At 25.6% G+C, this 13,604-nt stretch overlaps 3 protein-coding genes across 3 annotated transcripts; 1 reads left to right on the forward strand and 2 right to left on the reverse strand.

Annotated features, from left to right (window-relative positions):
• Window positions 1-726: 726 nt before the first annotated feature.
• LOC122522525 lies at window positions 727-3,869 on the forward strand. Its single transcript, XM_043643720.1, is given in 8 exon segments — window positions 727-974; window positions 1,504-1,803; window positions 1,876-2,016; window positions 2,080-2,277; window positions 2,352-2,534; window positions 2,614-2,899; window positions 2,902-3,124; window positions 3,206-3,869. Coding segments are annotated over 7 exon segments (1,878 nt in total). The 5' UTR covers window positions 727-974; window positions 1,504-1,593; the 3' UTR covers window positions 3,843-3,869.
• Window positions 3,870-4,784: 915 nt separating this feature from the next.
• On the reverse strand, window positions 4,785-7,558 carry LOC122522524 (GPI transamidase component PIG-T). The gene is given in 14 exon segments (XM_043643719.1): window positions 4,785-4,933; window positions 4,936-5,036; window positions 5,152-5,242; window positions 5,245-5,364; window positions 5,367-5,396; window positions 5,624-5,695; window positions 5,698-5,775; window positions 5,945-6,262; window positions 6,319-6,420; window positions 6,423-6,465; window positions 6,543-6,646; window positions 6,649-6,773; window positions 6,872-7,051; window positions 7,137-7,558. Coding segments are annotated over 14 exon segments (1,701 nt in total). The 5' UTR covers window positions 7,325-7,558.
• A 1,751-nt stretch (window positions 7,559-9,309) lies between these two features.
• On the reverse strand, window positions 9,310-13,485 carry LOC122522526 (ceramide synthase 6). Its single transcript, XM_043643722.1, is given in 7 exon segments — window positions 9,310-10,285; window positions 10,533-10,677; window positions 10,786-10,904; window positions 11,077-11,407; window positions 11,479-11,584; window positions 11,824-11,954; window positions 12,167-13,485. Coding segments are annotated over 7 exon segments (1,134 nt in total). The 5' UTR covers window positions 12,346-13,485; the 3' UTR covers window positions 9,310-10,162.
• Window positions 13,486-13,604: the final 119 nt, after the last annotated feature.

The following is a 13,604-nucleotide window of genomic DNA, read 5'->3' on the forward strand; positions in this document are numbered from 1 at the left end:
GTACACATTTTCTCAAATCATATGTTTGTTCATTATATTATTCTCATGAAATTATTTGAAATAAAAAAGAATTATTTACATTATCTGTTCTTTCACATTAATATTTATTAATACTTGTTTATTTTTTCATAATATAAGTATTTATTTATTTAATATATTATTTATTAAAGAATACATTATAAGAATACACATTTAGATATTCAAAATATTTTATAGCATTTACAAAATGATATAATGTTACAAAAATTCATTAAGAGTGTATAGTAATTAAAGAAAATTATTTTACACATTTATTATGCTAATCGTGACGTAGTCAATATTCAGGGTGTATCATGCTTTTGGATCATGCCAATTGGAACAAATTGTATTTTCTAAACGGTTAAAAATAGAAACGATAGATTAAAGATAAATGATATCAGATGATATGTTAATATTATATAGGGCATAAAAAATTACAACAATTGTTGTAGTCAAAAATATAAGTTTTAATTAAAAATAAAAAGGTACAGTTGCATTTTTTTAATGTATATTTAGGAGATACAGAGGCTGTTTCAGTTGGCATGAGATATCCTATATATTATCAATTGGTCGCCATATTGTCGAAAAAATTCCCATTTTTAAATAGACATATGACAGTTAGTTTCTTTCCGATCCCGTTTGTATTACTCACCTCAATAATTTCTTATCAAATTTACAATATTTTATATATAATTTCATATAATATAACACCACATATTTTTTTGTTGCGCAATTGAACCTACCATATATACCGAGCTATTACTACGCTATCTATATATTTGTAAACTGTATTAAAATGTGCAGGAACCTTCAGCATCGCATTCCAACAGTTTACTACAACCCCTATATATTTTAGTAGGTATGTGTTGTGGGCAGATTCTTTTACTTTTTTGAAGTTATATTATGGGAGATGTATCAAGATAATGGCTATAGATAAGTGTGTGAAAAATTCAATCGTATGTAGTCAATCTGATGTATGTTAATCTAAATACAATATATTCCATTTGAAAACATTTTGTGTGTGATCCTTCGCTCTTAATGTGAAATGCCTTATAAAGATTTACAACGAAGGCATTTTGCGTAGCATGCGATTTTTAAGAAATTATCATTTTTTTCTCGTCATTTTTTTAAATAAATAAATATGTGATAAAATATATCTCGATAAAAAAAGTTACATCAAAATATATATCTCTGTTTAAAAGTAAAAATAAAATAGATAATTATGTAAACATTTCTTATTTATTTCGCGTTTAAGTAAAGGCATTTATATTTTATTGATAAAATAATTGTCAATATATCTGTCATCTCATTAGAGCTAAATATTTGTTTATATACTCTAAAAAATAAGTTAAAAGGTCATCATTGTTAATCAATTTATTTATTTAATTTTTGTATCACACATTTGTATTTTTTATTTAATTAAATGTATGCATATGTTTTACTATAATAAATAATAAATATTGTCTTTCTTTGTTTTGTGTGTAGAATAGTAAAGCTAAGAAACAGCCTTCTACAATACTGTTCCTGTAATTAATTTTTATTGAAATAAACAGATGTTAATAATCTCAATATAAAATGAAGTATTCGAGCGTTCAAGTAGATGTTTACGAGGTAGATTTGCCTCAAAATCACCTCCCAGATCTTATGTATGATAACATGACGGAATCTGCTAATGAAACTATAGAATTAGTTTGTGAAAATTCTCATGAAGAAAGTTCTATGGTTTCTAATCTTCCACTTCTATTTGCTGATGGGTATCCAACTTCTTTAGAAAAAATGACATTGGTGTGTTAATGTTTTATTTAAATTTAATTCTATAATAATGAAATTCAATATTAATTTGTTCTTACATTACAGATACAATTAGAAAGTTTTGTAACATTTATGATTGAGTGTTCATCAGGTCATGATATTAACGAAGTTATAAATAAACCAGCATGGTGGCCTGAAGAAATAAAATTTTCTAATCCTCTAATACGACCTAAGAATTTAACAGACGTAAGTAAGAAAACGTTTAATTATATTCGATAAATAAAATAACTATATGTAAGTTTTTAACAGAATTGGATGGCAAGTCTAAAGAAAATAGTGCTCAGATGTTATGCATATCATAAAAGTGAATATTTGTTACGTTTTTGTTCATTTCTTGCACGATATTCACACGAAGAATTAGACTATGTTAATAATTGGGATTCCACTACCAGTTTATATCACAAAAGTACTAGTAAACTCTTAGTAACATTCCGTAATGAGAATATGGTATGTATCTTTCTTTTATTTTTCTTTATTCTTATTATTATTTTCGTTCATTATTATTATTTCTTTCTTTTCAGAATTATGATAAAAAGAATGAAAATCCAAGGAAAACGTTACTTTTTCATAATGGAATTACATCCAATTTTGCTAATAAATCTAAACAACAAACACAGTCTTTTATGATGGTTCAACCACCTTGCGATGACATATATCTTTGCGATAACTGTGACGCAGAATTCGTTGGACTTGAAAAAATGAAGGTACAATATACTAATTAAAATATCTGTAAATATTATTTTTATGAATGATTATTATAAGCTTATTGTTCTAATATTTCAGGAACATGAGCTGATTTGTTGTGAACAACAATATCACGAAAGCAACAGTTCACGTCCCAACACACCAGACTTCTCTGTCATTCAACCAGAAACAGACCAAAATGAATTTTTAGAATATTTTCAATTACGTTCGAGAGAAAAAGAAGGCGAAGTAACTGTGTCAAACAAAAGTGAAGCGATTAATAATACGTGTATAGCAACTAGGACCTCGTCTCGTGTTAGAGGATCAATTAATTTAACTAAATCTCGAGCGATTCCATTTTCTTCACCTGCTGGTATGATATTAGCCAAAAATCCAAGACAATGACTGAAGAAACACAACAAGAACGATTAGAAAGAATAGAAAGGCATGTACTTGCACCACCTGTAACAAGTTCGTGTAGACCAAAATGGTTAGATAAAGAAGATGAACGTGATAATTGGGTTACAACATATAAATTCAGTCGAGATAAACAAATTGATTATGTACATCAATATAAGTTTTCTGATGCTTTAAAAGGGAAACCAAGTGTGTATAATGCATAAATGTTTAATGAACATGAAATGAATACATTGTAAATGACATAAATTAATTATTTCTTTTCTTCCTTTAGTTTTGGATTAAAATCGCAAATTCTATATGCTGCTTGTCGACCCGTCTTTGTTACTCTCACGAAATTAAATCAAAAACAAATAGAAGATTATAAACAAAATTCTCTCAAACATCGAAATTCTTCTACGAGACGATCATATAAAAAGGCTGGACCTGCATCAAAAACTAAATTAAAGACATTGGAAGAAATACCAGTTAAGAAAATGATAACAGAAGAAAGTATGCTAATAACACAATCTAATACACCATTTGTTACATCTGTTAATAATTATTCTGAAAACAAATCAGTCATTAAAGACAGTACAAATGAAATAACAGAAATAACATATTCAGTAAAACAGAAATCAATTATGGTTATTGATCTTTGTTCATCCGATGAAGAAGAAATTGAGAAGACATTTAAATCTGATGAAAATCGGGACCCAATGAATTCTATACTCGCAGAAAATTCATTACCTACTTTATCACCGAATAAAGTTTGTTCAAAAGCTTGCATTTATCCTGCAAATTCAACCAATCATTGGTTAATGCAAAGTATTTTTAGCGAAGATAATGAAAATCATGTAAACCGATGCCACATCGGTGGCGTTTTAAACACATGCATCAAAATTTCTCCTGTACTAAGACCAGCACCATAAAATATAATAGAATATTTTTATTTTAAATATTTTTAATTAATATATATTTATTGTTTTTACATTATGAAAATATGATTAAAAATTACTTTTTGTTATATTAACATTGACTCCATAATACTTTTTATAGCAATGATTTAAAGAGTTTATATCACTTATAGCAGTGTGAGAATAATATTACTATATATAAATTTTTAAATTCTTTATCTCTTTTTTATTCAAGAAGAAAATTTTGAAAACAGGAAAGAAAGAAGAAAAAGTAACTTCATTATCTTTTTACAAATGCGTAACATCACAAAAAACGAGAAGAAAACTTAGGGTCTTTGAAACAAAGTCTTAATAAAATTTTCGCGCAAGAAAGTATGAAACAGCGAAGAATTTAGGAAATTACATAATTTCCAAGATGATTGAATGTATATGATTTTTAAATATCGTAAGAGTAGTAAAGCGCGAAAATTACAATAGGCAGGAACGTAGCATATATGAGGGATAAAAGAATGACACAGTAGAGTATTATGATGAAACAATAGCAAAAGGTCATTAAGAAGGTCGAGGTATAAAGGAGAAGAAATCGCTCGTGTAGGTACTCACGTTTTTATTAAATTTGTTTAATATTTTATTTTTTAATCGACGTGATTGTTTTATTTTTTAAAAACTTTATATACGCTATTATTGCTTCTCATTAAACAACTTATTTGCATAAAGGATACAATATTTATGAAGTTTTAATATGAGCAATGATAATCCTGAACATAAAAGATTATAAATAAATGTTAGTAAAACAAATGAAAGGCAATCTTTTAGAATTATTCATTAAAAATAACATTTAAAATAACAATATTTTTTTATCGTAAGGATTGCTTAACAAATTATTAATACTTTATTTATTTTCGTTAAATATATATTTTTATACATATAAAAAGAAATAAATAACATGCACGATCTTCATTCCTTTTTTTCTTTAGATCCAAAAATTTTTTCTCTAATAAAAGAAAATACTTGATTTCTCCAATCTTTTTCAATATTTTTCAATACCAATCGCTTTGTTATATTATGAAGTGGTCCAAATGCTAAAGCAACTGCTGTGCATGCTAACAAATCACGTTGTATGGCATGCTAAAATCAGGGGTTGGAAGACTGATAAGTAAAGATTCTGTTCTTAATTGTACCAGATAATTATCTTGCGAGGCATTAAAGCTGAAATAAGCATTTGGTCAATTGTAATAATAAAAGTTTTGTTATATATTAGAAATAATTCCATTAAAAAAAGAGAGAAAGAGTATATATAAAACATGATTAAACACATATGTACCTTAACGATATAATACTTCCATCAAGAGGTAAAGCGGTATAATTTCTTGCAATTGGTAGCAATGCTGTGATAATAGCTGGACCCATATAAATCCATGATTTGCATCAGGTGGATATTCTTGCCATTTTAAAAATAAATATTCAATTTCTATAGAAAACTTTGTAACTGAATGAGGTGGTAGGCGTAAAATTAATTCTAAATAATATGGACTATCCTTTCTTTTCCTGGCATGTAATGAAGTGCTACTGCAATTGATTTTTTCATTAGAAATATAATCTAACGAAGATTATTTTATTTATGTAATAATAAAAATGTATAACAATAAAAAAGTTAAAAATGTGTTTGTTAATAGTATTGTATACAACAAAATAACAATAAGGTTTTATAATATTTTATTATTATTATTATTATTATTATTATTATTATCATCATTAATTATTATTAAAATAAAAAAACAATAAAAGTGTCTTACGTGGAACAACATTTTTCCCATTACATGTAATTTGAATAGTGTGCAAATAGATTGATAGATACCATGGAATGTTTCTAATAATACAATATCAAGCGCCTGCCAGTGATTATTATAAATCTTTGTTACTAAACTACCTTTCTGTTGACCAGAACCTATTAAATATAGAATGAATAAAAATATTATTTTATGATTTGTAATAGAGATTATAATAAAACTTTTCAAGAAAGTATTTTTAAAAATTATATCTAGAGATATACTAATTTATCTAACAATTACTATTATAAATCATTGCGATAATTATGAATAGAAACAAGTATATACCTATAATATATCTGTTTGCATAAAGAACAGAAGGATAATTAATGACTGCAGTCTTTGTTGTACTATGTTTAACTGCAATATTAAACATCCCTTCAGCAGAATGCGATCTAATATCATATACAGCAATATCATTCTCTTGCCCTCCGCGTAAGCTTTTAAGTTTAATTGTTGGTTTAGGTGTTATTTCATAAGTATGATGCGTATTATTACTTGATATATCGACATATATGTTACTTATTATTGCAAGAGGACATGATCCTTTAATTCCTATTCCAAAAAATTTTCTTATCGACCAATCCTGTAATAACAAATATAACGATTAATATTTTCTTGTGATTTGGTTTTTATAGTATCTTACCTGCGTATCTATCATATGTCATATATTAATGAAACTGTAAGTTGTAATTCTAAAAATGTATCCGTGCATGCTTTAGTAGTGCATATTGAACGAAAATGTATTCCAAGAGAATGATATTTGTATTATGAATGTACGCGGAATTCAACAGAGTTCCTAGACCTTTCTATAAAATAGAAATCATTCTGTAAGTTTGTTATTAATAATATCTATTACTATTATACATATACTTTAAGTCAATACCTTGGAATCACATGGTAATAATTTCTTAAATGGTGTTAAATTCTCTGTGCAAACAATTTCCCGTGGTAAGGAAGAATATCGCAAATGAGTAGAATTGGTGTTTGTTTAACAACACCACGAGGACGAAAAGTAAATTTTGGTGATACACTGTTAGCAAAATCAACAAAATTTAAAGAGACGCAAAGTAAACCTGACAATGCATTAGTAAATCCTTTCCATTCTTGATCAATGCTATCCAAGAAAAAAAAATTAAAAAGTACAATTTTATAAATTAATGATAACACTTTATCTGAGAATAATAAATATAATAAGTAAATAATTTGATTTACTTGGTAACATTTCTATTAAACCAAGCATATATCTCAGCTCCGGGACCAGCATCGTAGAAAGGATAGCCCCATTTTTGATAATTCCATAAGCCTTGAGTTAAAGTAATATGCAATTCATCGATTTTATGACGTCCTATAATTTCACCTAATCCTCTGGGAAACAAATGTGTGTGTGATGAACTGAAATATATATTATATTTAAATATATTTGTATAAAATTATATTTACATGCAAAGGTGACATAAAAGATAAATAAAAACTTTACATACAAGACTTTGGTGTATTTGATGATTTCCATAACGTTGTAAATTGAAAATAAGCATAAATATGACCACTTGGTAAAGGTTTTAAAAACAATTCTTCATTGAAACAATCAGCCTGTGTACTAACGCCATTTATTATTCCTAATAAAACACTTATACCAAGTAAGAAGCATACTTTATACGATCTCATTTTTTAATAATCATTGATAGTTTTAAATAAATGAATAAAAATACAATTAGAGTCAAAAGTTCTTAGAGAAGAGATAAATTAATAAGTTATCTTATAAAAATTAATTAATCTTTTTTCATTACATTTTAGACTCGTATCTAAGGTGTTTAGTTTTCTGCAATCTGGAAAAATAATTCGCCTAAAAAGTCTAATAATGCCTAATATTTATTAATCTCGTAGTTCACAAAATGTCGATAGGTGACACACGCGTCGTCAGGAGTTTAAAAAGAAATAGAAAGGAAATATGTCAAAAAGTGAAATAGTCAATAATAAAAAGATAAATTATGTACAATGGTGAAATAATTAATATCAAATTAAATATATAATTATATATAAGTATTTTATATATAATAATATACATATAATAATTGATGTTATTGCTATCAAAAACAAACAATATACATTGCATATGTATAAGCTGTATTGATATTCTGCGAGAAAAAAATTTACTATTTTGTTATTATATCTCAATAGTTTTCATATTAATTAATCAATCAATCTTTTCTCATTGATCTCTGTGATTATTATAAATATGCAATAGAATATTTATAATATTTTAACCAAGAAAGTATTGTCAGATATTGTCAATGTGAGTACTCTATACTGATTTCCATCGAGAAGATTTTTTTGAATTTTTGAAGTTATACTTCTTTTGGCGCATTTGGGAAAGTGTGATGGAAGTGATTTTTTTCCGAGCGACATGGTAAAAATCGACACACCACGATGTTTGTGGGTATTTACGATGCGCGGCAAAGCGATTTCTTTTTTTTTTTTTCTCAAGCGGGTCACCCATTCAAGTACTAATCGTACTCAGCGCTGCTCGACTTAAATGATCGAGCGGGAATAATGCTATCACCGCGCTATGGCCATTGACGCATAAAGTAATTCGATATATTTCCCTTATATTTAATGTGGACTGATATCTATATTTTGATTTTTTTATTCTTTTTTACATATATATAATATATCGATAGATTGAAAATATGTTTCCTTTCTTTTTTTGTTAAATAAATAAATAATAATAGTAGCTTATCTTCTCTATACTTCCAATCCTCTCCTTTTTACCTCTCTCTGGTCACGCTATATATATATTTATAAAATAAATAAATAAATAAGTTATAGAAAAAAATATAATATAAAAGAAAAATAATCGGCTTACATTAGCGAATATTATCAATCATCAAACAGGGGGAGGGGGGACAGGTTTCTTTATCAACTATATTCTATGTAAAAAGAAAATTATTAATAATATAATAATAATAAAAATAATATTTATTATATAATATAATAAATATATAATATAATAATAATATAATATAATAATTATTATTATTATTATTATTTTTTTTTTTTCTTTGAAGTTATTTTTTTGAAGTTATTTTTGAGGTTATTGAGGTTATATTCATTTTGATACGCCAAAGTATAACTTCTTACGTGCGTATATAAGTACACACACTAGTTTTTTTTTTACTTTTTACATAAAATTACTTGTATATTTGTTTAAAATTATAGTTTATCATACTTTGATATACTTTAATCATAATTTTCTATGCAGATTATCCTTCAGTTTTTTTATATGTATATTTTATTACATACTTTAAAATTTTAGAATTAATTTAAATTATCTATATTAAAATCATTTTTTATCATTTTCATTCAAAATTTAGAATAATTTTTGTCTATACATAGGCACAAAATGATCTATATATTGATCAGTATAATGTAGAAAGAGTTTTATAAAATGATTTATATGAAATACATTATAATCTATGAACAATTCTATGAATAAATAAAAAATTTGTAATCAATCAATTTTCTCTTTCAATTACGTTGTATTCTTAGATGAAAACAATATACTTAATTAAATATTATTTATAAATAGTTATATATTCATTGAATTATATTTATATATACACCATAATTTGCAAAAAATGAATTTACACTTGTTACATTTTCATTTAGATTTTATTTACTGGTTAATATTACTATTTAACATTTAATCAAAGAAATTCACATAAAACTTTGCGAAGAAATAAATGCTATTTGTGAAAACAGTTCCGTTTGCGTAATTAGTTCTTCCATTCTATTTTATCGTTAAACTTATACATGATGTATATACATATATACATATATGTGTTATATATACATATATGTGTATATATATATATATATATATATCCAGAATGTAGAAAATGAATATATATAAAAATATACGAAATAACGAATCACAAGTTTAAAATGGGTTACCTTCCGGCATAAAAATCTAAAGCTTTGGTCCATTCTTTGTTTAATTAAACACACTTAAAGTTGTTTTAAGAGATAATGCATACAGGTACCGAAAAATTTTTAAATAAAATAATTATAAATAAATGATATAATACATTATGAAAGTGAAATATGACTAAAGAATTTTCATTTTTCTTAGAATACTGGTAATATGGTAAAAAATGAAATTTAGACATTGCATCTATAATGAATCGCTTTCTCCTTACTTCTTACATAGAGTTAAACTTAAGATATTGCTTTAAAAAATATTTATAGCAACAAATATCGTAGTTTATAAGTCTATAACTTTTTAAATTTTTGTTGTTCCTTTCCTTTTTTTCTTTTTTTACTTTTGATTTTCCAATAAAATTATGATTTGATTTTTCTTTTTTATAATAATACACAATCATAACTTTATAATTTGAATAAGTTTGAAGAATGATCGTTTAGCATCAGGCTAATTATTTTGTTGTTGTCGTTTTATCTTTAGCATTATAGATGTTAGGATTTTTTTGCTAATTAATTTTTTTTTGGTTAATGTGTCTTTTGTCTTGAACTTCGTTTATTGATGTAGTTCGTTGTATTATTGACAGGTGCATTATTCTCAGAGGCATCTGAAACATCTTCACTGCTATTACTTCGTATATCACCTTCCATCTGTAACATTTTTTCAATAAATACAAAATCAAGTCTTATATCATTACCACTTATTTTAATTATCTCTGAAAATTCCAAAAATATAAAATTAATTAATGTGAATTATATCTTCTATATATGTACGTGTGTTACAGTTACATTAATTCTGTAATTTAAAATAAGATTGATTGTTAACATTATTAATCACAATGCGAAGAATTTTGTAATCGCAAAATTTTATAAGACAGTTAAATTTATGGATATGTACCTGACCAGCATAGAAGGCATTGTATGCGATCTTAATAATAACATAAGTCCAAATTGAATGAAGTATAAGTAGGAGGCACAATAATGTATTAAACACATAATACGCTGGGAACATTGGTACTAGCTTAGGTGCTTCAATCAATGTACTAAAACATATTTAAATTAAGAAAATATAATTTTATATTTATAACAACTACTTCATTGCGTTATATAAAATAATTTAAAGAGAAACTATAAAAGATATCTAAAATTACCTATAAATGATCCAGAATGGAAATATACCAACGCGTGTCACAATCCATAATATTGTGAAAATAACAAATACAAAATCGCAGAATTTTTGATAATTAGCATACTTTGCCATTTTTGCGACCTACAAAAAATATAATATATTACATCCATTAATAAATACAAAAATATGACTTCACAACCAATAGTTATATATTAAGAACATACATTTATGATTATAATATATAATACAATGTTTATTAAAAGTAACAAAGTAAAGAAGAAAAAAGAAAGAAAATAAACGATATCAAACTTACTTCTAAGAATATATCAGCAGAATCATGTACTAATAAAACTAATGAGCCAATCCTTGTTAAATTAGTGACCCATGAGAAAGACAATAATACGATGGTCACTATATGATGAATAAACATTTGCCAAAAATCTTTTCTTTTTACATCAAAGAATTGAGAAATGCTCAACGACCAGTAAAATGCCATAGATATCATATAATACCACCACACATCATTGGACACTGAATGATATGGGTAGTTACGGTAACATTGATTAATATCCCATAACCATGGTTTATTCCATAAAATAATAAGGCCGTAAAAGAATGAATATGTATAATATGAACACCTCCAACTATAATAAAAAGATGTTATTAAATATTATATAAATATAAATCTATATAACATAATCAAACTATAATTTACCTGTTTTCACAGAATTTTGTTAATGTAGATGGCTTATCTTGAGAACGTCTAAGTCTAAGCCACCTTTCTATTTGTCGTTCTGACCAATCCAGTTGTTTAGCTAATGCTAATATCTTAAGAATATCATAATTAATAAAAACATAATTATTAGTAAAAATATGTATTATTTATTTAATATGTTTGCTACTGTGCCATGAAGAAGAGATTTAAACCACAGCCTAGAAAATTTATTTTTTGCATTCATAAATGTGTGACACTGGATTCTCAATGGAAATCAGTGGTTTACAGATATGTGGCACTGATAGCGACTATGTTTATATCATTATGATATAAACATATCATAACAAAATAATATCTACCTGTTTATGTTTGATTTTCTACTAGTGTAAGCTTTCTCCAATATTTCATTTTGCGGTGCTATTTTTGTTCTTGTATTCTTTATACCAAGCGATCTGCCAAAAGGTGAGAAGCAATTCCTGCGTACAACAAAAATAACAAAGTATATTTATATATACAATAAAAAAATAAAGAAAAAGAAAAAAATGATTGAATCATTAGCATTGTATAGAAACTAATATACAACGATAAATACAAATAAAAGCAAATATTTTTCATAGATCATTTTGATTGAACTATTTTATTGATAAAAATCAATAAAAATGTAGATATTAATTGAAAGTCTCCTTACCTTTCAAGAGTGTATCTCATGAGTAAAAGAATGAAGGCCATTGGCACAGGAAATATTAAATGTTGATAATCGGCATATTTGTTTTCCGAATTAGGTTTAATATCTTCCCATGTTATATTGGGCGGTAACCATATGTCCGGTGACCAAAACGCCGACGTTATGTTTTTAAGAGTATTCATTATCAATGAATTAGTTTACAAAAATTAACTTATCTTTAAATTATCTATTAAATATATATATATAAATTATATTATTTATAATAAAGTATTATTCAATTATTTTCTAAGTTTTTATTATTCACATAACCACACCGCAGCAAATAACTTTACTTATAATACTCGACATGTATCACGCCATCCAAAGGAGTCACGAAAATATCATGAATATTCATTACAATAATCTAAACGCGTAAATGTATTTTGATAGATAACTACTATCGTAATTACTCCATTCAAAAATTATAAATAAAATAGAAAATAAGAATAATCTTATCCGTCGAAATTTGTTTAATATATTATCAATAAAATATGATATATATCATATTAAATGGTTAGATCACATGTCCATTTGTGAAAATAATCCGTAAAAGTTTTTGAAACGAGATTATTATAGTAACTGATAAACCGTTATTTTTATCTTTTTTCTTCTTCGTTTTTTCTTTTTCCTCCTTACTTCTTTTCTTGTTTGCGAAGAAACAATATTAATGATGCATCCACAATGATGATAAAGTTGTTGTCTAGTGAAATTCAATGCTATTCGATATTTAACTCTTTCTTTTATTTTTTTTTAATTAATAGAAATAAGTCATCACTTTACGTGTAGGTGGTCTTTTTTATCTTCATTTATTTTAGGGTTTTTTTTGATAGAGAAATATACACTTATGCAAAGATGATAGTAAACAGCGGTGTGCAATCACAAAAAGCAGTATCTCCAAGAGAAGAATAAAAGAAGATAAATAAATTGCTTTCTAAATTTAAAACACTTGTTTATACTTATTAGAAAAAAAATCTTATAATAACGAGTTGTTTTTTCGCAGTGGCGTACGACGGAAAAATGTGGTAACTCTGTTCGGAATACCGTATTTATTATTCCTTTTTTTGATACTAACTATTTTTCTTTTCTGTTAACTGTAAAATTAATATTTTAGTTTTACAGATAACTTTTTACACCATTATTTTCCTTTGTAACAAAATGTTAAAGCTTTCCGAGTTGTTCTCAACGATACATGGATCTATAGTATTTTCGAATGTTAACAAAAAATCCTAGATAGCGGCTTTTTTTATTGTACTTAAAGATAATCGAAATTCGATCTAATCTTTTATTATACATATCCTTTTTTATTACTTTAATACGACAAACAACGTTTCATTTGTTTTCATGAAAAATTAAACTTTTTCTATTGCTGTATGAAAATTAATTAAATCGACGAGTAATTTTA

This window comes from Polistes fuscatus, unplaced genomic scaffold, assembly GCF_010416935.1.
Source record: "Polistes fuscatus isolate 324 unplaced genomic scaffold, CU_Pfus_HIC Scaffold5, whole genome shotgun sequence".
NCBI classification, from domain to species: domain Eukaryota; kingdom Metazoa; phylum Arthropoda; class Insecta; order Hymenoptera; family Vespidae; genus Polistes; species Polistes fuscatus.